Raw genomic sequence first — 24,785 nt, 5'->3', positions numbered from 1 at the left:
GAGTGCGGTGCTTTGCATGTGCATGGCACTGTTTACTGCTGGTTGAACAGGTACACGTTCTGCTCAAGTTGGCGGGTGTTGAGCTGCAGCATGTTAGCGATGACTCGGCAATGACGGACAATCATAGGACTTACGAAGCTCATGCTGATGTTGTGGAGGTTGGTAGCACCCATCTGAGCGCCGTCACGGACGATCTCAGTCTTCATGATGTTGATGGCCTTGGTGACACCCTCGAGGCCGTAGCAGTTGGCGTACATGAAACTTCGCCCAGTTAGCGGATAGGGTCTGGATATAGATAAGACGGGATTGACTTACGGACGACCCATGCCGACAGCCTTGACACCGAGAGCAAGAAGCTTCAGGACATCGTTGCCGTAGCGGACACCAGAGTCAGCGATGACATCAACCTTCTGGAAGACCTCGGGCGCGTTGCGGTAGATCTCGTAAGCGATCTCGAGGGGTCCAGGGGTGTGGTCAAGCTGGCGGCCACCGTGGTTAGAGATGTAGATGGCCTTGGCACCCTTCTCGACGGCGAGCAGAGCCTCGTCGGCGGTGGTGATACCCTTAAGAATGATGGGCAGGCTGGTCTGGTTCTTCATCTGGTCGTAGATGTCCCAGGTGAGAGCGGAGGAGACAGAGTTGGCGTTGGTGGTGTCGTAGCGGGCGGCGCGGTGGCGGACAGAGTCGCCGGGGGCGTCGATGGTCCAGACAATGGCCTTGGCGCCAGTGCGCTCGGCACGGCGGATGTTCTCCCAGGTGACGGACAGGTTGCCGTTGGTGTAGATCTGCTGGAAGATGACCTGGGGGCCGTTGAGGGTGTTGTTGCTCTTGCCGGTGGCGATCTCCTCGATGGACTTGGAGGCATACATGGAGGGCTATCGCCGCATTAGCTTGTGATGTTGCCAATTATCCTTCAGGGCTATGACTTACGACATAGAGAATGTTCTCGTTGCCAGCAGCGCGGACGAGGTTCAGCTCGGCAGCCTCATCTCCGTAGGCGGCGCGCGCAGCAGGCGCGATGAAGATGGGGGCACTGAAGTTGTAGCCCAGGATAGTGACGCTGTTGGAACGTGTTAGTCAAAAAGCATTCTTGTCCTGTGTAGTAGTCGTCGTCACATACGGAAGGGTCTCGTTGAGCTTGGTGACATCGCTCAAGTGCTTAGAGCGAAGCTGGACCTTCTGCCAGACGTCGAGGTTGTGGCGGTAGCTGAACTCGCCAGCAGTACCGGTGCGGTAGAAGGAGTACTTCTGGTTGTCGAGCTTCTGGCGGGCGGCCCAGTCGAAGTCGGGGATGGCGCGGATGTCCTTGAGAAGGGGCAGGCTGCCCTTGGTGTAGTTGGTGCTATCGAGGTAGATCTGGAAACCGGTGTCGACCTCGTTCTCCCAAGGCTCGGCCGCGAAAGCGGCAGCGACGAACTGCGCGGCAACGAAGAGAAAGGAACGCATCGTGAACTGTGCTGTAAAGACCGTTGAAAGGAGTGTAATGGGTGAGACTGAGTGTAGATCTTTGCCAAGCACAGCTGGTGACGCCTTTCTTCAGAAGTAGCTACGGCGACTCATGCCAGACTTATATGCTCCTCTCCGAACGAGCTAGACCCCTTCCATCCCACGATGATCTCCATCGAGAGCATCCACTACCATGTCGGTGCATTTTACCCCCGGCGGCCTCAGGGTTAGGCCGCATGTTCTTCACGTCGAGCAGGTACTGGTTCGTCTCAAGTCCTCCCCAAAGAGCAAACATCAGGCCTTGGCCGAATCACTTGCCAAGTTGGGAGCTGGGACGCCCCCTGCCGCGCGAGTCGAAAGGAGGTGAAGAGAACCCGCCGACTGGCCAGTCACGATCTAATCTAATCAATCCGAGATACCCGAATGCCTGGATTCCTTGGCTGAAGCAGTCAGGCCTCCGTGGGGGGTGTCTGTTCAGTCATCCTTAGTAATGGCGCAGAGAGTCCACTCGCTTCTTTTGGAAGTTGTTTTTGAAGGCATCGACTTGCCTAAACCGGAGAATTTTGGGACTTCACATGTGGCTAAGGCAAGGGTATCCTGTCACAGTGGTCGGATCTTCAAGGCATTGGCTAGTTTATTAAAAAGAAGAAAACCCACAATGAGGTAAATCCTGCCCAAGACTTGGTAACGACTCGGCTGCTTCTCCGTACTCGGACGGTCGTTACCAGTGTGTTGACCAGAATGGAAATGAGAACTCCTCAATGATAACCAAGATTGCGGAAATGCCCAGACCTGCCAGAGACAGCAGGTTGGGATTCCTGACTTCCTGAAGCAGGAGGCTTGGCTCCGGCCCAAGACTGCGGTAACAGGATGTCGCTTGTCGGCAGTGTTGCTGCTTTGGCACTGGCTCTGTTTATGCGCGCTTTCCCATCATTCAAGATGCAACATCAACTCCGCTTGTGGAGAGAGTTGGGAATGACTTTGGACGAACGAGAGCCGCGAGACGAGATGAAATTAAGTTCTCGTTTCTAGGAGGGAGTGGAGTGGCCAACAGGAATAAAAGAGATGGATCTGCTGTCTACAGAAAGCTTGGCGCGGATGTAAAATGCTTCCCTGTCGATGGATGTCTTCACCCTCAGCCAGCCGTACGTACGGTACCCGTTGCAAGGTCCGTCTGTCTTTAACGGGTTGAGTTATAACTCTCCATGGGGTCCGCCCACACTCGTGTGTGCGGACTCTGCGGAGAGCTCGCAGTTAAACTCATCTCACGGTTGGGGCTCCAGGCTTTCTTTAACGGAGCTTGCCCGGGGACCTGTGGACTCCTCCGGTTCTCCGATAGCCCGAGATGGGTCTTCGCGCGCGGTTGTCCTTGAGAAGGGAAAAACCTAACCGACATCACTGACCCTCCCTAGCAAAGACTTTTTGTTTTCTTTGGAATCAATGGCCCACGCACACGGGTTGGCGAGGGCAATTGACAGCAGCATTGCCATTATCCGCGGGGCTTGGTTCGGACGACAATTCCGAGAACGGGAGCTGCCAAGAGATAGCCAGGAATTCTCAAGGGATATTGTTACGCAATACGGAGGACTTTTGACGCAGATTCAGACTGGTAGCGGCGATTTTCAACAAGTCCTTCTTCCCGTGAAGAATCCAGGGAGTGATGCTACACATCTACTAATCAACATGACTGACTGGTCCCATTTGATCTTTTCCATAATGCTTTTCCTGCGGCCGCCGCGGCTTAAAACATCATGAATCACACGCTGAACAGCCCCCATCAACTACTCCTCATAGGCTGGTAATCAAGATGAGGCTCCCTTGATGTCCCTCGATTTAAATGGTACAGTCGCAATGCGACGGAGCCAGATTCACCAATGATGTTGCTAGCCGATATGAGCGTTGCACCTCCTCGATTAAGACAGACCCCCACGCTCCGATGGCCAAAGTCCGTGGTCGCACAGCCAGCTTTTCGGGCCCTCCCTACAAGGCAGCCCTTAAACAAGTCTGGAAATCATCATCTCGGCTGCAGTTTCTGATCACTTTGCGGCTCTCAGGCACAGACTGGACATGGGCAGTAGGAACGATGTTAATTCTCACGCTGCGCGGTCGGCGCGGGCCCCGGTGGTTTTGCTCGTCTTTTGCTGCAAGACTCTCACTCTCGCTCACACAGACACCCTCTCTCCGTCATTCTTATTTCTGCTCAAATCCTTGTTTCTTTTTCGTCTCTTGTGCTCGGCTCCGATAACAGGGTGACTTTCACAAGTAGTGGGTTCGGTGCTCGGCGCAACAACACAGCGCCCGGTGCAGCGCCTGCAAGCCAGGGGGAGGCACAGCCAAAACCCGCAGCCCCTGACTCGAATCAACGCTGAACGACCAAATGCACACAACACCATGATTCAAGACAGAGGCAGGATCGTCGAAAATCTTTTGATTTGATATCCACCGCAACTTGCAGCACCACACCGCTTGAAAAATCGACACCATTCAGGTGGTTTCTACTTGCGCTCCGCCACTGGTGAACCATGTGACACATCTTGAGTCTATTTTTTGCTAAAAAGACATCGCTTTGCTTAATTTTTGTCGTGTTTTCCTCGTCAACCATGCTCAGCAGACTAGAAAGAACCCGTTAGACAACACTCAGTCATCATCGTACAATAGATCAACTTACTTCCAATAACGCCGTTGACGGGAATGTCTATCGACGTGGTGTAGCTCGCGGCGTCGCTCAGGAGGTAGACGTACGCGCCACCCAGCTCCTGGACCTCCGCCAGCCTCGGGATGCCTCCGTAGTACTTCAGCTGCTGCTCCCAGTCCGGCTGTTGCGGGACCCAGTAGGTCATCGCGGTGCGGACGAGACCGGGAGAGACACTGTTGACGCGGATGCCGTACTTTGCCCATTCCATCGCCAGCGTGTGGGCCATGTTGCGGATGCCGGCCTTGGAGGCGCCGTAAGGTGCCGAGGGCACGCGCTGGAATAATGTCAGTCGTGCTTCATGCGACGATTTCTTTCGGAATTGAGAGGACGAACCTTGTTGGGGCGGTAAGATGCCATAGACGCCGTGAATACCACAGATCCCTTGATGCCGAGCTTGATAAACGCCCTCGCGGCGGCTCTGGCTGTGTAAAAGGCTCCAAACAGCTACACATGATTAGCAACCCTCCTCTGACTTCCACGCTGCATAAAACTCACGTTAACACCGAATAGCGTCTCAATCTCCTCCTTGGTAAAGTCCAGCGCCGCCTTGTGGTTCGTGCGGCCGGCGTTGGCGACGACGCCGTGGATGGCGCCGGCTTCCTCGACAATCTTGTCGATGGCGGCGGTGATGCTCTCCTCCTCGGTCACGTTTGCTTGCACGTTGAACAGGCGGCCGGGGAACTGCTTGGAGGCCGCCGCGAACTCTTCGCCGGGCTCCGCGAGGTCGATCGAGTACACCTTGTCGGCGCCGTTGAGGAGACAGCACTCTGCGACGCCGAGGCCGATGCCACGGTTACCGCCGGTGACTGTGGTGAGTGTCAACGGAGGGGCTGTGCATACCTCACTCCATGGTGTGTTCTGACATACCCGCGATGACCTTTCCCTTTAGTGTGAGAACTGGCTGGACGTCGACGGCGGTCGTCGCCGCTGGCATTCCGGTTGATGAAGACATGTGAGATGTGTGTGATCTAAGATACCTCGGAATAGGGAGGTTTCTGTGTAAGCTTCAAGGGGCTTTAATCGGTTGGTATTGGACTTGACTGGTACTTGAGGAAAGAGGCTATAAAACCATGGCATCGTCACGTTATAAGTGTCTTCAAATCCCCAACTTAAAGCGCAACCTTGATCCACAACTTCGTAACAAACCGGGTCATCTCGAGCTTCAAACGCATCATCGCACATTCCCTCGAGACGAGCAGAGCTCTGAGCTGGGCGCAGGCCACTCAGCGCTGGGGGCCGCATGCTCCACAATCGCGGGGTGAACGCGGGGTTAACAACGGGCAGCATGAAGGATTCCCTCGAGACGACGCTGCGGGGTGATCTCCACCAACACAACTACACGACAGCAGTGCCTCTCAATGCGGTCCGGCGGGCATGGGGTTGTAACAGTTGGTGGTGTTTGGCTGCAGCGTGAGATATCCGGCTGAAACACCATTGGCGAAGTTGGAGAGGCGCGTTGTAGGTTTGGCGCAGCATGGATGTCGCACCGCGTCTGTTCATCCGGAGAGACCTGCTGATCATCTTGAGGTTCTGCGTAGGTGAGAGTTGGGGTAGCAGACGGAGGTTCCTGGACCAGAAGCCGGTGGGAGGAAGGCTCTTGTTGTCTTCATGCAATGTAGCACGTTCTTGTGAATGAGAAATGCGATATAAAGCCACCATCTGATACGATAAATTTATTGTTCCTCTCTCGTACCAGACGTGCTGGCTTGGACCATATAGCACCCGCGATTCCCCTCAAAACTCACCATGAGTATGAGTTTCTTCAGATCCGGTTCGGCTCAAGTCCTGAGGCGGCGCAGCCTAGCACCAAGGCAACAACTGAGAAGTCTCACCACTCACACGCTCAACACCGGCGCAAAGATACCCGCCATCGGCTTTGGGACCTTCCAAGATGCAGACGCCCAGGAGGGTGCCGTCAAGACGGCGTTGCAGTGCGGCTATCGCCACATCGACACCGCCAGAGTGTAAGCCAACCCCCGGCATCAACCGGCCTACCTGCTGTCGACGCACCAAACTGACATGAACCAGGTACGACACGGAGGTGCAGGTAGGAAAGGGCATCAAAGCAAGCGGCGTCCCCCGCAAAGACGTCTTCCTCACGACCAAGCTGTGGTGCAACTCGTACCACCCGGACGACGTGGAGCCCGCGCTCGACGCCTCCCTCAAGGACCTCGATACGCCGTACGTGGACCTGTTCCTGATGCACTACCCTTGTACCTTTGCGCGCGGCGTGGACCGCTTCCCGAAAGACGCGTCAGGCAAGATGATAATGGGCAAGACGACGTTTCTCGATACCTGGAAAGCGATGGAGGCGCTGCTGAAGACGGGCAAGACCAGGGCGATCGGGGTGTCAAACTTTAGCAAGGACGAGGTGCAGACGCTGCTTGACAAGGGGTCTGTGGTAAGTTGTCCAAGGGGCGACGGATGAGAACTTGATGGAGGCTGAAGCTGATTCACTGCTTTTCGTCAAAACAGGCGCCCGCGGTTCATCAGATGGAACTCCATCCCTACCTCCAGCAACGCGAGTTCGTAGAGTGGCAGCGCGCGAACGGCATCCACATGATCCACTTCAGCCCTCTGGGGAACGAGAACTCGTTCTACAGGGAGGTGTCGTGGAGCCAGAAGGAATCGCACATGCATCGCCTCATCGAGCATCCCGTCCTCGCCGAGGTGGCGAAGAAGCATGGCAAGACGCCGGTGCAGGTGGCTCTCGCGTGGGGCGTCAACAGCGGCAGGTCCGTCATTCCCAAGAGCGTGATTGAGTGGCAGATTAAGGAGAACCTGAAGTCGGACTTTGTGCTCGATGGCGAGGACATGGATAAGATTGCCACAATGGACTTGAAGGCCAGGTTTAACGTACCGTCTGAGGAGTATCGCTGGCCGTTGTACAAGGGACTAGACGGGGTGTGAGAAACCGTTGAGCATAGATCTGGGTTGAAGTCAGTTCGACTAATCGTATTGCCGCTTCATTTCTTCCGTGTAGTGATGATGTAGCAAGCAAACGTCCCGAGTGGTGGTCATCTGTATACGTTTGCCTCTTTCACGTAGTCTCTCAAAGTTCGCATTGAAATGTACCACATAACGCGAAAGTCATGATAGGATGGGTCTTGAGACATGAGACGAGATGAGGCTGCGCCCGAGTGGTGTAATTCTTGAGTCTAACGTGCAGAAGATGGTATTTTAATGTCAAAATCGTCGTCGATATCATGCTTTTTCTGTCGCCCGCAACAAACTCTTCAGCACCCCTTGAACAACACCCATGACACACTGTGGCCGCTTCCACCACAGGTACACAGCTCCCACAACGAAGGGACTACAAACAAGAGCTTCAAAGGACTTCATCAGGACGTGTCCCTGATGGTCGCTCTTGGCCACAACCTCGGAATAGCGTTCGTTTCCGAAACTGACGCGGGAGTATTTCGTCTGCCATCCAAGGCCAGGCAGGTAGACAGACATGGTTTCTTCCAACCACTTGCGGAGGCGGTAGCGAGGAGACAGAACTGAGGCCCGCATCTCCACGTAATTCTGTAGCGCGAGATCGTTGATGGAGTGGACGTCCGGGACTCGGTTGGTTGTGTACTCAGCGAAAGCCACTGTTCTGTGGTACGCTGCGGTTGAAGCGTCGCTTCCTTCTCCCGACGGGTTATTGTTCTCATCCAGAACCCTGTGCTTGTCGAGGACCGAGAAGAGAACGCGGACGTCTTCGAGGCCTGCGTTCATGCCTTGGCCGTAGAAGGGAACCATAGCGTGGGCGGCGTCGCCAACCAGGACAGCCGATGATTGGAAGTGGTGGGGGCTGCACTTGATGCTGATCAGAGGCAGATGGGGATTCCTCTTGAATGACTCGATCAGGTCGTCAGCAGGAATCAGGTTTGTGACGCCGGGGAAGTGCTTGTCGAAGAAGGCTGGCAGGCTGTTGGGGTTGCTTTCCAGAGCTGCGGTCTGCTCATTGGGGAGGAACAGCGTGCAGGTGAAGGACCCATCCTATAATTGTCAGTCAGTGTGAGTTGGCGAGTTGTCCAGCTTCAGCAACTTACATCGCTAGGAATGGCGATAAACATAAAATCCTTTCCGGGCCAGATGTGCAGATGGTTGGGCGAGATCCTAAAGTGAGGGCCGACACTGTCCTTGGACGAAGGCTCTGCCGGCTTGATCTGAAACTCGCACCAGAGGGTGTCGATGTACTCTTGCTTGTAGTCCATGTGAGCAAACTTCATCATATGGTACCTGACGGCGGAGTGGGCTCCGTCGGCGCCAATCATGAAATCGAAGTCAATCTCAATCTCCCGCGCGCGACCAGTGGCCGATTCTGAGGTCATCACCTCGAACCAGGCCTTGCACTTCTTGAAGTCGGCGCCGGTAAGCTTGTGACTGAAGAAGAACCTGACGTTGGGCATCTCCTCGAGAATGTCGAGCATGCGCTTGTTCAGACCAGCGCGATCCACGGCGTAGATTGCCTAAGCAGTCAGCATCTGGGTTAGGACCCCTAGAAACCGGTTGGCTCACCCTTCCGTGAACATCGTAGTCCTGAGAGGCCTCGTACAGTTCACCTTTCGGGGTTCTGCCATGAATCATGCGACCGCGCATGGGAATGGTGGCGCCAAAGACATGTTCCAGTAACTTTGGCTGGCCAGCATTGCGCATGGCATTGATGCCGCGCTCCGAGAGTGCCAAGTTGATGGAGCGGGTGAAGTTCAACAACTCCGTGGTCGGATCTCGCAGGTCTACATTGCAAGTGTCAGTGGCATTCAATTGAATTTATGAGTGACCAGGCTTATCGCGAATGAAGTCGATGCGGCCCCATTTCAGAGATATGCAAAGGCCAAAAGCAAGCAATCTTATCAATCTCATCCACATCACCGCCTCGGCGCAGACGGTGGTGGGGCTTGGAGGATCCCCCGCGACTCTGCAACGGCGGCCGAGCCGAAAGATGGCTGAACGGGAATAGCAACACGCGACAGAGACCAAGAGAGAAAGACTTACCAGGACGCAACTCGTAAATCTCGACATCGTGACCGCGTTGCGCGGCATAAAGCGCAGCCAGCGAACCAACTGGGCCAGCGCCCACAACTACAACTTTCTGTTTGCCGGCCATTGCTGGTTGGGCGCCGAAACAAAGAGATTCTCCAATTCCAACGGGAGGGATTGCTGGAAAAAGGAAAACAGTCTACGGCCGGTGGCGTGAAGAGAGTCGCATGATGATTTCGCACATTGGCGGGTCGAGTCGGCCGGGGGGAGAAGCAAAGTGGGCGGCCGGGGACAGAGGGACAGAGGGAGAGAGCGTCAATGACTTGCCGCAACGCCGCAGAGCGCACCTTTCTTTCACCTGCATTTGAAAGCTTTTTTTTCACCAAGAGTCCAGGTTCAGGTCCAGGTGGTGCCCGTTACCGTCTCGGAGACGTCGGCTATTTCCCGGAAGCCCCGACAAGGGAAGCTCCGCGGTGCCAGTTGCTTCGGCCTTTAGCCGCAAACGCTGATAACCTGAGGTACGTGCTAGGTATCGCCTATCGATAACAGTCCTTATCGGATAAGATTGAAGCCAATCGATAAGACACCTCAGACCGTTGGAGCAAGCGCCCGCCCGCCAGCCCACCAAAAATTGTCGCTGTTGGTGGCGGGGAACCGACCTGGGACGTGTGGAAGCGCCCGAGCTGCGGCAACGTACCTATCACAGCCTTGGACTCTTGGCCTCCACTGGAAATAATTCTTCGTCAGGTCACTTTTCAGTCCCGTCGTACCGTATTATATGCTGTGCTGTTAGCTGCCGCGCCGCATTCTCCATCCGAACCCTGTCGTTTCCCAGGGTCTTTTCTGCGTAAACTTCCATTCTCTGTTTTCAAGTGTCTTCAAACACCATCGTCACCTCGTGAACACCACTGCCGTTCCTCTTGCGACACACGACCAACGACCGCCCACCATGACGGAACCCCCCGCGAAGAAGAAGTGCCTGGGAGTTGACTGCCCCAACGATGCTGGCTCCCTCCAGTGCCCGACATGCTTGAAGCTGGGAATCAAGGACAGCTACTTCTGCTCGCAGGACTGCTTCAAGAAGAACTGGGTTAGCACTGCAGAATCATGCCCGCGACGACAACCGCGACGGCTGCTAATTGCGTGCAGGGCAACCACAAGGCCATGCACAAGACCGAGACAAGTATACTCCACCACGTCCTCCCGCCAAAGGTCGTCTCTAAACCAGATCCAGAGACAGGTGTCTTCAACCCCTTCCCGACTTACCCCTTCAGCGGCCCCCTCCGACCCGTCTACCCTCTTTCCGCCCGCCGCGAGGTTCCCAAGTCGATCCCCCACCCCGACTGGTGGCAAGATGGCCAGCCCAAGTACCCCAGGTCCATTCTGAACAGGAACAAGGTTGATATCTTGGATGCGAAAGGAATTGAGGGCATGCGCAAGGTCTGCCGCTTGGCAAGAGAGGTTTTGGATATTGCTGCCGCTGCCATCAAGCCCGGCATCACCACGGACGCCATTGATGAGATTGTCCACAAGGCTTGCATAGAGCGAAACGTGAGTGCTATGCGCTGAAACCAGCGCGCGTGGGCATGAGAGCTGATTAGGTGCCCAACAGTCCTACCCCTCTCCCCTGAACTACAACCACTTCCCCAAGTCGGTATGCACCTCTCTCAACGAGGTCATCTGCCACGGCATTCCCGACCAGCGCGTTCTGCTCGACGGCGATATCCTGAACATTGACGTTACGCTGTACCACGAGGGCTACCACGGCGATCTCAATGAGACGTACTACGTTGGCGAGCGGGCAAAGGCCGATCCCGACTCCGTCAGGGTGGTGGAGGCTGCTCGCGACTGTCTGGACGCCGCCATCGCTGCGGTCAAGCCCGGCACCCTGATCCGCGACTTTGGCAACATCATCGAGAAGATCGCCAAGGAGAGGAACTGCAGTGTCATCCGCACGTACTGCGGCCACGGCATCAACAAGCTGTTCCACTGCCCTCCCAACGTTCCTCACTACGCCAAGAACAAGCAGGTTGGCGAGTGCAAGCCCGGCATGACTTTCACCATTGAGCCCATGATTGCTCTTGGTAAGTACCGGGACATCACTTGGCCCGACAACTGGACCAGCACAACGATTGACGGCAAGAGGACTGCGCAGTTCGGTGAGTGATATCGGGTGAAAATGGGAGGCATGGATAGGTTGCTAATGATGTTATAGAGCACACGCTCCTTGTCACCGAGGATGGCGTGGAGGTCCTCACTGCCAGGAAAGCCGACTCCCCTGGTGGAAAGATCCCGATGCCCGGCGCCAACGGCGATGCCAACGGAACGACCGCATAAACAAGCATTAGCATACACATATGCATAAACAAGCAGCAGGAGGCGTTGTGGTGAGGGGGAAAACAAGGAGATACATGGTTTGGTGAAGTGTTTACGTGGTGACGACTGGCAACACCTAGGCATCGAGCTCATGCAGGGTGTCGAGCCGGCAGAGCGGACAAGGTTGCTAGCGTTGGGCATGATACCTTGGAGAATCATGACTTGAAAAGCGAAAGAATTCATACTGAAAGCACGGGCACGTGAGATCGGATCCAAGCGTGACGTCTGGGGCGGTCCCCTGTCCCATGTGGTGGACGGAAAAGACAGCTGTCAATCGAGGGGCATTTAAGCCAGGGACATCCCAAGTTAGGAACATGGACATGTGCTTCTGCTGTTCAAGCTTCCGGTCCAGGCTGCGACTCGGACTCGTAATACATTAGCACGCGTTGTAGGCGGCTGTCCGGGCCAAGACCGGCAGACAGCCCGTCGAGCCCCCAGCCTCCGCTCCCAGCCACCCGGCGGGCAAAGAATGGACGTTTGACGATGATGCGAAATGCCCCTCTCCCCACCAGGCACAGCCATTGATGGACTGCCGACAGCTGGATGAGGGGCGGGAGCAGCACCTGGCAGCTGGGACGAAGGAGGGGTCCTGTTCGCCGCGATGGGGACCCCTGGGGATTTATCTGGGATTTCCTGTGTTTCCCCTCACGCTTGTGCCGTCAACTGCTCAGTGTGGCTCAACTGGCGGGTCTGGAATTCGCGGCCACGCATCGATGGGATTCGCTGGGGTCGCCGGTCGGAGCGTGAGAAATCAGAACAACGCTGCCGGAGGATTATCTAGCGGTACGTATCCCCTGTACTGCGTTATTGCTAGGTGCATCTGGTGAGTATGGTGCACCTGTGAGGTGCAGGCTGGCGGGGCGCAATCCCAGGGCGCTGACTGGCTGTTGGTCGGGTGTTGGCCGCTGCTGGCCAGGCAGGGAGCCCAATCTGGGCCTGCCCGCTGCTTGGAGGTTCAGTTGAATGGAGGGCACCTCACGCTGCCCTGATGGTTGTTGTGGTGGTGGTGGTGTGCTGGAGCAAGGCATCGACACTGGAACCTCTTTCATCATCAGAAGGGAAAACCTAGCCCCGTAGCCTTTGCCCGCGCGCACCACACCCACACCCTCCCGATTTTCCACGGCCCAACCTCAGTCAACGGCGCACTACCTCACCTCAGTACCTAGCTTTGCTTGTGTGGTGTCCTCGACCCTGTTCGGCTCGCTTCCTACCTAACCTTGCCTTTGCCTCTCTTACCTCGCCTGGCTTCGCCTCGCCTCGCCTTGCCTCAACTCGCCTGCTAGAGCAGAGTCTCCTCCGTCTCCGTCCCCGTCTGCTGCTTCTTGCCTTCTCCCACCAAAAAGCCAACAAGATCCAACCACGACTCGGCTTCGCCATCGACCCCTTGGGTACCCACACGTGTCGTCTGGCTCTGTCTATCTATCTCTCTCGCACTTTTCTGCAGCTTCCGCAGCATCCCCCGGACTGCAATTCCTGACTGCAACGGTTGCCTCGGCGCAGAGCTTCCCTCGTACATCACCCCAGTGACGTCGAAGCATTCCACCCGCCCGCATCGCACACAGCTCCAAACCAGCCCTTTTGAGCGCAGAAAAAAAGAGACGAGAGCTTCCCCTCCTATCTCCAACAACAGCACCCCCGATCAGTGCTGTCTGTATCTCTGCCAACTAAACACCTCATCTTCTCCATCTCGATCAAGCGCAGCTCGCTGCCAAAGCCGTCAACATGTCTGGCGAAGCGTGGTTATACCTCCTCGCCGTCCTCATAAATGCCGTCAACCTGTTCCTCCAAGTCTTCTTCACCATCATGTACAGCGATCTGGAATGGTACGTTGTTCTCCTCCTGCCCTCGAGTCGACGCGCGCCCACCGTGCATCGCCGCCGGCCGCTGCCCTGCGAGCTTAGACAAGCTGCAGCTGCTGCAGACGGCTGCAAGAGCGCGCTCGTGCTCTCGATCACTTCAAAGATGGGACAATTGACAGCTAACCCTCACCTCCTACAGCGACTACATCAACCCCATTGACCTCTGCAACCGCCTCAACACCTACATCATCCCCGAAGCCGCTGTCCACGGATTCCTGACGTTCTTGTTCCTGATTAACGGCTACTGGGTGCCGCTGATCCTGAACCTGCCGCTGCTTGCCTACAACATCAAGAAGTACGTCACATGCTTGAGACCACTGTGGAGAAGGGATGAAAGCTGACTTTGGCCTAGGATTGTCGACAACACCCACTTGCTGGATGCTACCGAGATCTTCCGCAAGCTGAACGTCCACAAGAAGGTAAGCAAGCACTACTCTAGTAGAGGTTGATGCATGCCCAGATCTAACACCGTTGCAGGAGTCCTTCGTGAAGCTCGGCTTCCACCTCGTCATGTTCTTCTTCTACCTCTACAGCATGATCGTCGCCCTCATCCGTGACGAGGCTCACTAGAGATGAATCGCATACTGCGAACGACAACGGGACGGATTCCAGTACATACATTACCATGCCGTGTGGACGAGAGTGAGCACACCGAAACGCAGACGCTGCGCCTCCCCGCAGCCGGACGCTACGAGGTGGCTCATTATGAAGGCATAAAGCAGGCAACTGCTAGACATGGGGTCATGATACCAGGATGCGGTGGTGGGGGTCTGGGGCGGAGAATACGGCGCGGGTGCCCGCGCCTTGGTCTCCCGGAGTTCACGGGCAGAGGTTTGGTTTATGATCGCCTCCGTTTGGGATTCTGATGATGATGAACGGGAAAGGAATGTGACGAAGGGGAGGAGGGAATGGTTGTGGAAGTTTATGATGCGAAAGACAAATACCTAGCTGTTTACTTTATGTTGCTGCCAGGCCGGCTGGTCCTGGGAGCGGCGGGTTGCGATAATTGAGTAATGACAGATGTTTTATTGTGCCTCTTGTTCCTCTATCACTGCTTCCATCATCATCAAACACCAAAGCTTGCCAGCAACTTTTCCAGGGTTCGACTCGTGAGTGTCCTGTGCTCGTAGGCTGTAGCTGTTTAAGCTTTTCTGCACCCAGGAGCTTGCATCGCAGCGAAAGCTCAGGCCTGATATCAGAGTCACGTGACATCAACTTTTGCAGATGCGACCAGGACCTTGACAATCGCGACCAAATCCTCCAACCGCGACGCAACCGCCTTTCAACCCCCAAATCCCCGCAACTAGACGACAGTATCCAAGATGTCGGGCTTTGGAGAGTACACGCCAAACATGGCTCCTCAGGACGCCCTGATTGTGCGCCAGGAAGCAGAGCCCGACCACGCCGTCGTTCCCTACACCGGCGAAGACCTCGCCCGTCCGAAGCTGGGGCCTGCGAACCCATTCAAAGACGAGACAAACACCACCCTGAAGCGCAAAAACGTTCTCACGGGAACGGCGGAAGAGACTTTCCTGTCAGAACATACCTTCCGCAGCAAGCACCGCGCGATCGAGCGGAAAGGGGGACCGGAGCGCGAGTCCCAGACGGGCGAGGCGGTCAAGGAGGAGGCGGCGAGGATACGCTCCGGGCGCGAGAAGAAGGGCGACGCGTCGATTGCAGAGGGCGACGGCGCATACGTCGGACCCTGGGCGCGGTACCGTCGCGAGGAGTACGAGGTCGTCCGCGAGGGGGAGGAGCTCGCGAGCGACGAGGAATACGAAGAAGTCACGGACGACGACGATGTGGTGGAGAGCGGCACCGTCGTGCGCGCGCCCGAGGCCGCCCTGACTAGGCGGAAGGAGGTCGAGGAGATGGGCGAGGAGACGACGACGTTCCACGGCGCCGCGGAGCGGGACTACCAGGGCCGGACGTACATGCACGTCCCGCAGGACCTGGACGTCGACCTGCGCAAGGAGATTGGCAGCATCACGAACTACATCCCCAAGAAGCAGATTCACACGTGGCGCGACCACAGTAAGGCCGTCACGGCGCTGCGCTTCTTCCCGGGCTCGGGCCACCTGCTGCTCTCGGCCTCGGCGGACTCGACGGTCAAGATCTGGGACGTCTACCACGAGCGCGAGCTGCTGCGGACGTACTCGGGCCACTCGAAGGCGGTGGCGGACGCGACGTTCAACAACGACGGCACACGGTTCTTGTCGGCGAGCTTCGACCGGCAGATCAAGCTGTGGGACACGGAGACGGGCAGCTGTCTGGGCAAGTTCTCGACGGGCAAGACGCCGCACGTCGTGCGCTTCAACCCGTCTGCGGAGCATGCGCATGAGTTTGTGGCCGGCATGTCGGATAAGAAGATTATCCAGTGGGATACCCGCGCCGGCAACGAGATTGTGCAAGAATACGGTATGTTTCTCTGTGTTGTTTTCTCTCGCTCCCGGTATATGCTAACATGTATGCAGACCACCATCTGGCCGCAATCAACACAATCACCTTCGTCGACGAGGGCCGGCGCTTCATGACGACCTCAGACGACAAGTCGCTGCGCGCGTGGGACTACAACATCCCCGTGCCGATCAAGTACATCGCGGAGCCGTACATGTACCCGATGACGCGGGCGGCGCCGCACCCGAGCGGCAAGTACGTCGCGTTCCAGTCGTCGGACAACCAGATCGTCGTGTACGGGGCCAACGACAAGTTCCGACAGAACCGCAAGAAGTCGTACCGAGGGCACAACAACGCCGGCACGGCCATCGACGTCGACGTGTCGCCCGACGGGCAGTTCCTGGCGAGCGGCGACACGCAGGGCTACGTCTGCTTCTGGGACTGGAAGACGTGCAAGATGTACCACAAGCTGAAGGCCGGCGACCAGGCCGTCACGTGCGTCGCGTGGCATCCTCAGGAGACGAGCAAGTTCGTCTCGGCGGGCGCGGAGGGGGATATCCGGTACTGGGACTAAGAGGGGTGAGGCTCTCAGGGGCTACATCCAGAGAAGCGTGCGGGCTTTCTTGTATTTTTGGTAGGCATTGCTTGGCGTTGGGAGAAGAAGGGAATGCAAAAATTTGGACCTGCGCGTGTGTGTTGCGCGCAGTATGCTACTTGTATGGCTTTGGTGCAAGCACTCTCAACCAGTTACAACTAAGAGATGGGCCGAATGGTCTAGTTGGTAAAGCATCTCTAACAATTTAAAACCAATACCACCCGATGAGTTTCTGGTTACTCTGTTGAGGGTAGGGGCGCTCAGTTCGAATCTCGTTAAAAAAACAAAAAAGCGAGGAGGGCCTAACGGATGACCGTCGCGTTATCTTTTGTCATTTTGATCTGATTAATTTTTGATGTAGAAGCTGTCCATCTTCTAAAAAGAGGTGTTGCTGCCATTTCTTTTTAGTGAGGCTTGTGGTGAGAAATTCGTTCTCTCCTTGAGGGTGTTCTAAGGTGAGGTTGAAGATGTCCGTACCTCCGCCGACTCCTTCCCGCTTTAAATCTCAAAACGCCGCCTCAGAGCTAGAACCACGTCAAATTCTAGCAAGTTAGCTTCCACTTGACTGCTGTAAAAATAGAACAGCTCGAGATTAGTCAATACAGGCTACTTCCTCAGGCACACGGAGCCCGCCGGCGCAGATGGCTGGCGTAATCCGGCGCCTCCTTCCCGCAAATCAGGTGGTGCAGTCATCGACGGGCCGTTCTTGGCTGAGCTACCCCAAATGCATGTCTCACATTTTGTCTCGCACATTGAGTCTGCCTCGACCCTTTTTTCCATTCCTTCATATCATACATCTCGTCAACTCACTCACGAAAGAAGTCGGTCTCAATCACATGTTCGTCTGATCTTCTCACACCTGTCATTACGGAAGGCCGTCGTTTCCTTTAACCTCTGACAGTCTTGTCTCTCTCGCTGTCTTCCAGGCTGTTAAGATTACTCCGGATAGCATTGGCGCTCCGAGATGGACTCGATGTACTGGGACGTCTTTCCCGCGGACGACTCAGAATCCAGCAGCGACGAGGACAACGAGTGCGCGCCTTCTCTAGAGGTCCCGTGTGCGCGGTGCAGGGACAGGAAGCATCTCTGCAAACGATGCAAACGGCGCCAACAAATCTCGAGCGCTGGGGCGAGGAAGTCGTCGCTGGAGAATGCTTGCTTCCCTCCCCGCGCCACCAGCTCCGACGCTCCCGCCCCCGTGCCCGAGGTGCTCCTCCCGCCACCGGACGACGAGGCTCCCACGCCGAGAAACGGCGCCGCGGTCCCGGTGTACGCGGCCATGTACACTGCCTCGCCGTCCTGGATGTCGACTTACACGTCAAGCACGTGCGCCACGATGTACACCGCGGCGCATGAGCGGTCGCAGCGCGAACGGGCGCCGCTTCTGGAGGTGGCGGGCCAGCATCAGAGGAGGAGGATGCAGCCCCGCCGGCCGCGGATGAGTGAGAGGCGGCGGTCTTCTGGGTGGCAGACGAGCGAGGTTGAAGGGTGGGATGAGAGGGAGATTGACGGGGGCGGGAGTTATTGGGATGTCGAAGGGGCGCGGTGGGAGGAGCAGAGGATACGCACGCCGGAGCGGAGGGCGCAGAAGAGGGTTTGGCAGAATGAGAGGGTGCAGCGGGCGCCGGTGAAAGGGGTCGGAAGGAGGAGGAAGTGGGATGAGCAGAAGGGAGAGCTTCGGTGGAGGTCGCGGCCGCTGGTTGAGCCGTCGACGCCGATGTATCTTCATGATGTTGTGATGGTGCAGAGGGCGAGGTTGCTAGAGATGGCGTTCGTGTCTGGGAAAGGCCATTCGAGGGTTGTGTTTGGCATGGCGTATGCGAGGGGGACGGGGCACGCGAGGGGTCTCTTTTGTCTGCCTGCTCCGAAAGGTGAGCCTTCTGGAGATGGGTCCGGGCTTACGTGGATGGAAGGTTTATGGAATGGTTTGGTTGGTTGGTTATGGGGGACTGAAAGGGGTCTTGCTGTTGACTTGAGGGACATAGACTAATGCTCCAACATCTAGGGGAAGAATTAACTATGAGCGTCTAGATGAACTGAGAAAGATTCTTGCCATCACTTTAAGGGGTACAAGGCACGAGAAAATACAACTCAACTCTTTTCCACCACCCCTTTCGTATTCTTCATTGCCTATCCCGGCAGATTCCTACTGACCTTGTACGTTTGTTTAGCGTTCTATTCCCTCCGTTGCTCTGGCACTGCTCTGCTTATATGTCAGCTTGGTGGCCCTCATCATCATCCTCCACGTCGTCGTCCTGCCTGGCGTCTTGATGAAGGCTAATTGCCCCCCCTCCAGCCCCGTCCTCTACTTGTTCATCGACTGAATCATGATTTGTGTTGCTTGTATTCTGACCTTCTTCTCGCTGGGGCTCCTCATCCTTTTCTTCCTCGACTTGTCTTGCTGTGGACAGTTCTGCCCCCCCCCCCCCCACCCCCTTCCTCGCCGGCCCGTGAATCGTTGCTCATGTTAGATCCCTCTCCTTGTTATGGTTCTTCATCTTTCTGTTCCTGCACCTCGCCAGCTTGCTGCACCTGGTTGTCTTGCTGATCGTTTTCGACCTGCTGCTCATCCTGTCGCTCATCCTGTTGCTCATTATCCTCCTCATGTTCTTGACACGGCTCTTGCTGCTGCTGGCTTTGCAGGCCGTTATCTTGCTGTTCGCCGTCCTGATGTTGGTCGTCCTGCTGTCTGCCGTTTTGTTGACCAGCATCTTGTTGACTATCGTCCTGTTGCTGGCCATCGTCCTGCTGTTGGCCGTCGTCTTGCTGTTCTTGATCTTGTCCCTCATTCTGCTGCTGATCCTGCTGTGGAGGAGGAGCCGGCTGAGATCCACTCTTCTCCCTCCTCGCAGTCCTGTTCGCCGCTCCCTTCGCCCTCGCCGCCGCATCTGTCTCCCTCTTCGCAGTCTCCGTCTTATTGCGCCCCTCTCTCTGCTGCGCCGCCACCTCTCTCTTCCTCTTCGCGGCTAATCTCTTATCTTGCGCCTCTTGTCGTCGCGCTGCGTCGGCAGCCTGCTTCGCCGCCTCTCTCCTCTCCCTATCCTCCTGCATTTGGTTGAGGTTCCTCAGTCCGTAGCGAGGATGAGCATGCCGGGGAGGTTGAGCGGGAGCTTGTGGGTTGTTTTGAGCGGGGGCGGGAGCAGGGGCCGGGGCGGGAGCCTTGGACGCCGCCTTTTTGCCCTTCGCTTCGCCCTTTGTAGTAGGCCTCGCGTTCTTTGCCATGGCATAAACCGTTGCGCACTCGATGACTCTGATATCCTCGCTGTCCATCATCTCCGTGTCGCTATCGCTAAAGTGATCACTGGGAGGAAGGACGATAGGTCTAGTCCCAGCCGAGGGCGACGGCTTGCGGCGCTTGGGACACGGAACCGCGTCACCCTCATCTTCATTTTCGTCATCCCGCGAATGCTTGTGCTTGACGGAGCTCCCCTTCGCGCCTCGCAAAGGATGAGCGCGGGCTTTCTTTGCCAGCCCCGTGGGACGACCACCACGCTCCGGTCTGGAGAATGCGGGATGATCGCTGGTCCAAGTCCCACGAAACCCGTTGCGCAGCGCGTCCTGAATCTCTTCGAGGTCCTTGCGGATGCTGCTGATGCGCATGGAATCGACGTCCTGACGCTCCGAGATCATGTCCATGCGGTCGTCCAGCGATTCCTGCATGGCTTCAGAGCCGGACTGGCGGCTTTCGATGCGATCCTGACGGTCAGAGAGGATTTTCATGCGCACATCGGTGTTGACTTCCCACGTGCGGCGCTGGGTAGGCGAGGGGACGAGATGGTTGGACCCGGAGCCTGGGGATGGGGTCCGACGGAAGCCGAAACCCGCAACATAGTCGTAGCCTGGCTCTTTGTAGTCTGGGAGGCTGCTAGTGTCGTACGAGTGAGTGGGTGTAGACGAAGATGAGTCTCGCACGTATTGAGGAACGGGGGCGTTGACGTTGAGATGGGAGTCGAGGGCAAAGGACATGGCGACATCTTGGGGGCTTTCGGGGGTGTTCATGTCGGAATCATTCGAGATGATGGAACCCAATCCCATGTCCAAACAATTCGAAAACGCCCTCGGTGTTGATCAATTTGATTATGGATTCGAAATTGATGCTGTGATGAATGATACTCGACGAAGATTATTGTGTGAGTGCGAGTATTGTGTGAGTGCGAGTTGTGAGCTGAGTTGAGTTGAGATCGACTATTGAGCCGGCTGGAACATGTGATATATGGTCGTCGAAACCTGCAAACCAAGTGAAAGAACAATGCTTGGTAAGTCACAATGGGCTTTGTCAGTGGAGAGTTGCCCGCTAACTGCACGAACACCTCGAGTTGCCTTTGTCTAGATGAAGAATGCTGTTGGGCAAGGTCAAAGTGGCCGGCTTTGATCCTTGAACAGTCGCGGTGTAAGAGATACGGTTTCATTGTTTTTGAAGTTTCTGGTACACAAATCAGAAAACAAAATCTCGAGGCCCTATACGACTTTGAACAAAGGCGCCTGTGCATGTCGCCTCGACAAGCAGGTCCCTTATTGTCTATCACATTGGGTGAGCACTGATCTTTCCTTTACATCTCTCTGTGAGATCTTTCATGGATATGGCTAGGATTCATTGGCCGGTTTCCAGGTCAGCCTTTGACTTGACAGGAGTTGTGACCATGAGGTCGATGAGGGAATAGGCGACCTCGGCCGCGGCCAGGACTGTCGTTTCGCCTGCGTTGTCATAAACAGGTGCCACCTCGACCACATCGGCGCCTACAACTGAAAGGCCTTCTAGACCTTCGAGAACTGTGAGAAGCTCTCGGGTTGACCAGCCTCCTGGTTCAGCCGTCCCGGTAGCTGATATGTGTTAGCACGCATTTCGCGAAGCTTAAACGGGCCAGTCGAAAATACCTGGAGCGAAAGCGGGATCAAGGACATTTATGTCAACACTGATGTATACCTTGGAGTCACCGACACGCTCCTTGATCTTGGAAATAACGCCCTGCGCGCCGAGCTTGTCGAGGTCCCGCGCAGTTACTATCTCAAAGCCGCATCGAACATCGTTTCTCAGATCACCCTTTCGTCTGATAAGAGGGGCGCGAATTCCGGCATGGATGGAAGTGTTCAGGATGAGGTGCTAGCGGTGTCAGTTGTGATCAAATGCAATTTTGCTCCAGATTTGGTTACTTCTTCATGGGCAATATGTAGGAAGGTACCGTGGTTGAGGCCACTAGCAGCAAGTCAGTCTCAAAGACGAGTACATGAAGAGTGACTTTTCAACACACGCATAATCTGATATGCCTCCACCTGAAAGGCTTGAGCATAAGCATCGACACATATTTCAGTGAGATGCACTTACCAAGAACGGAAGGGTCCCACGTATCTGAACTCCAATGTCAGCAACTGGTGTCACGGTGGTCAGTGGTCGTTGAGACGTACCAATATGACTATCAAAGTGAATGACAGAGACAGGTCCCCATTTCTCATACGTCGACCGAAGAGCTGACAGTGTAGTCGTGTGGTCGCCGCCCAAGGCGAGAATCCTGGGTGTGACAGACACGGCCGAGTTTGCTGCTGGTCGTCCGGAGATGCCCTTGTCTTCATTAGCATCTTGTTCCTGGATTTGGAGCTAAAGACCTGTCACCTTGTGTGCCTTGTCAAGTCGCTTCAGGGAAACGGTATTATCCAACCATGTAAGACGTGCATCACCGCAGTCGACCACTCTGGCCCAACTCTGCAAGGGGTCGCGACCTATGAGGACGGTCAGCTAGAGGACCGACTTGTGCGACCGGTGGGGGGAAGCCGACCGGTGAAAATGTCCCACTGCCCAGGCCCTTTTCTCTGGCTGCCCATGCGAATTGCCGGCGGGCCAAATCGAGCTCCCGGGCGGCCAGTAGTTGTCTGTTGCGTGCATCAAGTCAGATGTACACGCTGATTAATGTTGGATTCGGGGTGGACGGACTGTATCGTGGGGGGCGCCGAAGATGGCAATGTCATATAATTGACCTTCGGCGTCCCCGCCAGAGAAGCAATCCACAAACGGCAGATTGGCAAAGGTCTTCAGTCCAGCGATGGTATCGGCACCGGAGATGTCGATGTCGTCGTCATTGGTTTGAAAGGTCAAGGGCATCTGGCCGTGAGGGGAATTGGCCAGGACCCGGTGGGGGAGCTGCCACGCAACTGTGCCTTGAAGGCCCAAAAGAGCAACGAAGAGGGCATGCATCGTTGATAACAAGCTCTACGACTGGACGGCTACCAATGCAAATTTCCTCAGTCGCCGATTTCTAAAGAAAAAAGTGTAAAATCTCTCAGGATGGGCATTGGTAGCCCGCCCAGCGCTGTACAGGCGAATCACTCCTATCGGGGAGACGCAGCGAGCCGAACATTACCTAAGGAGGTTCCTTCATCCCGCCCTCCCTGCCTCGTCCCTTATCGTCGTGCATATCCAATAGGTCTGCACCAACCTCTTCGCATCAAGGAAAGGACGACCCTTCGTCAGGCAGTTGCCGGGGAATGAGAGATAGACGAGGTTTCCTTCCACGAAAAGTCGAGCGCACGATGGCTGCCCACTGCTCGATGCCTCGGGTATCGTCGCGACTTCATTCAGACAACAATCCTTCTGCGCTGCCATCTCCAAAATATCAACGTCGCATCACTCACCTAAGATGATGGCAGCAACCGCTTGACCTACCTATTATCCTCTACAAACTGCATCTTTAGCACCCCTCTTTCGGCTCTTCCTATCTTATAATCAGGAAACTACTCTATTCCTCCTCACCCGCCACACCATGAATCTCCGATTTGGCGGAATACGAACCGAAAACATCCGCTTGACCCAGATTGACCACGATGGCGCTGTTGACGACGACGATGCAAACGAAGGTCCTCCAAGGCCTCTTCCGAAGAGCAACTGGAGATCCATCTCGAAATAGTGGATCGACGAATACCTCCTCGTCGTGGTCTGCATCATCGGGGCGATTGCCTTGGGAATCATTTTCAAAAGATTTGATAAGGATTTGGTACCAGTGCTGCCCTTAGGCGTCGACTTCGACGTCATCATAGTCGCCATGTTCACATGTGTCCGCGTTGCAATGAGTGGCATTGTCGAATCTTGCATCAGCCAGGCCGCTTGGATTTGGGTCTCTGACGCGCGCCAAAGCCGTACACACGACATGCGCGCAAGGCTTGAAGACTTCAAGATATACGACGAGGCCTCGCGCGGTCTCTGGGGGAGCATCTGCCTTATTTGGCGTCTAAGGGCAAGGTAATGGATGCAGCCCCCGACATTCTTGATCAATCCCACCATTAACTTTGCAAAACAGGCACCTGGCATGCATCGGGGCCTTGATCGTCATCTTGGTCCATGGACTTGAGGCATCTTCTCAACAGCTGTATCAATACGAGCCCAGGCCATGGAAAAACGAAACAGCAGGTCTAGTCGAGCCTCCTCCGAGAAGTGATTTGTAGGACTACACGATAAAGCGGGCACTCGATCCTCGTAAGTAGATGTCTTCTCGTCGCTTCACTTCTCCTGACAACACGCAGTGCCGGCCCTAAACGGATCCACGAAAGCCGCCATTTATAGCGGTATTTTCTCGCTCGATGTCAAGGATATCGGAGCCGACTGTAAACCTGAGAACCATACCTGTACATGGGAAGCCGTTCCCACACTTGCGGTTTGCGGCGAATGCAACAACTTGAACGTCGAGACCACGTGCACCGACAAGTCACAGACTTGCCTGTATAGGACGCCATCTGGCACTTCATTTGATGTCGCCAATTCGCCGAACACGGAAAGGTTCAAGGTGACGAACTCGCCTGACGGCATCTTCCATCACATGAATTCAACTTCACGCACCTACATCAACGTATTTGATTTTCTTTGGGTGTCGAGAACGAGGCGGAAGACCAAGATACATGCACATGAATGCGCCCTGTGGTTCTGCATGAAGACTTACACGATCAAGGCTGGTGACGGTGGTTTGAATCAGACAGTTCCCGAAAACAAAAAATGGCACACAACACGCTTTAAGAAGGCCAACAGCGCGCATTTCGGCGAGTATGTTTTCATTGACATACCTGATGTAATGAACGTTACGAATTCATCTCGATACAGCGTCACCAAGGAGGCATTGGCGGCACTACAGAGGTTCACAGACCCCCTGCTTGAGGGAACGTACGAAAAACAGTACACCATCATCAACTTCTCCTCAGATTGGGTCGAGGGTCTCTACAACGCTCAAGGAAACCTCAAAGACTGGATCGGTCGGTTCAGCACCAGTCTCACGAATGAGGTTAGACTTCATGGGCACATTCGGAACGAGCAGAGAGACCAGCAGCGGTATGGCTGTCCGGCTTTCATGGAGAGGCAGATGATTATCGTCGCGTGGTGGTGGCTCATTTTCCCGACGGCTTTGATTGTCATCAGCATCTGCTATCTCTTCCACACCATTATCCGGGGAGCCCGCGATGACATATCTGTGTG

At 55.6% G+C, this 24,785-nt stretch overlaps 10 protein-coding genes across 10 annotated transcripts; 5 read left to right on the top strand and 5 right to left on the bottom strand.

Moving 5' to 3' along the window:
- Window positions 1-32: 32 nt before the first annotated feature.
- Window positions 33-1,446, bottom strand: CGCA056_v009247 (Cytochrome b2; the record flags this gene model as incomplete). Its single annotated transcript, XM_037324494.1, has 5 exons — window positions 33-83; window positions 135-261; window positions 316-875; window positions 931-1,060; window positions 1,121-1,446. 5 exons carry the CDS (start codon window positions 1,444-1,446, stop codon window positions 33-35), a joined length of 1,194 nt encoding a protein of 397 aa, XP_037176231.1.
- A 2,604-nt stretch (window positions 1,447-4,050) lies between these two features.
- PIG8 (putative NADP-dependent mannitol dehydrogenase) lies at window positions 4,051-5,093 on the bottom strand (the record flags this gene model as incomplete). The annotated part of the gene is made up of 5 exons (XM_037324493.1): window positions 4,051-4,058; window positions 4,115-4,415; window positions 4,475-4,585; window positions 4,637-4,947; window positions 5,009-5,093. The coding sequence occupies 5 exons, from the start codon at window positions 5,091-5,093 to the stop codon at window positions 4,051-4,053; spliced, it is 816 nt and encodes a 271-aa protein (XP_037176589.1).
- A 794-nt stretch (window positions 5,094-5,887) lies between these two features.
- CGCA056_v009245 (putative oxidoreductase) lies at window positions 5,888-7,051 on the top strand (the record flags this gene model as incomplete). Its single annotated transcript, XM_037324492.1, has 3 exons — window positions 5,888-6,105; window positions 6,170-6,542; window positions 6,617-7,051. The coding sequence occupies 3 exons, from the start codon at window positions 5,888-5,890 to the stop codon at window positions 7,049-7,051; spliced, it is 1,026 nt and encodes a 341-aa protein (XP_037176591.1).
- Window positions 7,052-7,345: 294 nt separating this feature from the next.
- nic-3 (Kynurenine 3-monooxygenase) lies at window positions 7,346-9,236 on the bottom strand (the record flags this gene model as incomplete). Its single annotated transcript, XM_037324491.1, has 4 exons — window positions 7,346-8,125; window positions 8,179-8,598; window positions 8,648-8,865; window positions 9,125-9,236. The coding sequence occupies 4 exons, from the start codon at window positions 9,234-9,236 to the stop codon at window positions 7,346-7,348; spliced, it is 1,530 nt and encodes a 509-aa protein (XP_037176590.1).
- An 822-nt stretch (window positions 9,237-10,058) lies between these two features.
- fma1 (Methionine aminopeptidase 1) lies at window positions 10,059-11,446 on the top strand (the record flags this gene model as incomplete). Its single annotated transcript, XM_037324490.1, has 4 exons — window positions 10,059-10,199; window positions 10,259-10,660; window positions 10,722-11,268; window positions 11,325-11,446. The coding sequence occupies 4 exons, from the start codon at window positions 10,059-10,061 to the stop codon at window positions 11,444-11,446; spliced, it is 1,212 nt and encodes a 403-aa protein (XP_037176593.1).
- A 1,761-nt stretch (window positions 11,447-13,207) lies between these two features.
- ERV14 (ER-derived vesicles protein ERV14) lies at window positions 13,208-13,914 on the top strand (the record flags this gene model as incomplete). The annotated part of the gene is made up of 4 exons (XM_037324489.1): window positions 13,208-13,308; window positions 13,484-13,639; window positions 13,697-13,763; window positions 13,822-13,914. 4 exons carry the CDS (start codon window positions 13,208-13,210, stop codon window positions 13,912-13,914), a joined length of 417 nt encoding a protein of 138 aa, XP_037176592.1.
- A 752-nt stretch (window positions 13,915-14,666) lies between these two features.
- prp17 (Pre-mRNA-processing factor 17) lies at window positions 14,667-16,315 on the top strand (the record flags this gene model as incomplete). The annotated part of the gene is made up of 2 exons (XM_037324488.1): window positions 14,667-15,762; window positions 15,819-16,315. 2 exons carry the CDS (start codon window positions 14,667-14,669, stop codon window positions 16,313-16,315), a joined length of 1,593 nt encoding a protein of 530 aa, XP_037176236.1.
- A 985-nt stretch (window positions 16,316-17,300) lies between these two features.
- On the top strand, window positions 17,301-18,326 carry CGCA056_v009240 (uncharacterized protein; the record flags this gene model as incomplete). Its single annotated transcript, XM_037324487.1, has 1 exon — window positions 17,301-18,326. The coding sequence occupies one exon, from the start codon at window positions 17,301-17,303 to the stop codon at window positions 18,324-18,326; it is 1,026 nt and encodes a 341-aa protein (XP_037176594.1).
- Window positions 18,327-18,820: 494 nt separating this feature from the next.
- Window positions 18,821-20,335, bottom strand: CGCA056_v009239 (uncharacterized protein; the record flags this gene model as incomplete). Its single annotated transcript, XM_037324486.1, has 1 exon — window positions 18,821-20,335. One exon carries the CDS (start codon window positions 20,333-20,335, stop codon window positions 18,821-18,823), a length of 1,515 nt encoding a protein of 504 aa, XP_037177166.1.
- A 592-nt stretch (window positions 20,336-20,927) lies between these two features.
- CGCA056_v009238 (putative agmatinase 1) lies at window positions 20,928-22,523 on the bottom strand (the record flags this gene model as incomplete). The annotated part of the gene is made up of 9 exons (XM_037324485.1): window positions 20,928-21,157; window positions 21,212-21,437; window positions 21,488-21,530; window positions 21,586-21,607; window positions 21,660-21,683; window positions 21,740-21,893; window positions 21,945-22,051; window positions 22,108-22,201; window positions 22,263-22,523. 9 exons carry the CDS (start codon window positions 22,521-22,523, stop codon window positions 20,928-20,930), a joined length of 1,161 nt encoding a protein of 386 aa, XP_037176416.1.
- Between the last annotated feature and the right edge of the window lie 2,262 nt (window positions 22,524-24,785).

The sequence above is a fragment of the Colletotrichum aenigma genome (assembly GCF_013390185.1).
Source record: "Colletotrichum aenigma strain Cg56 chromosome Unknown KSG_Cg56_contig06, whole genome shotgun sequence".
Lineage (NCBI taxonomy): Eukaryota > Fungi > Ascomycota > Sordariomycetes > Glomerellales > Glomerellaceae > Colletotrichum > Colletotrichum aenigma.
This window is presented reverse-complemented; position numbering and strand designations above follow the sequence as displayed.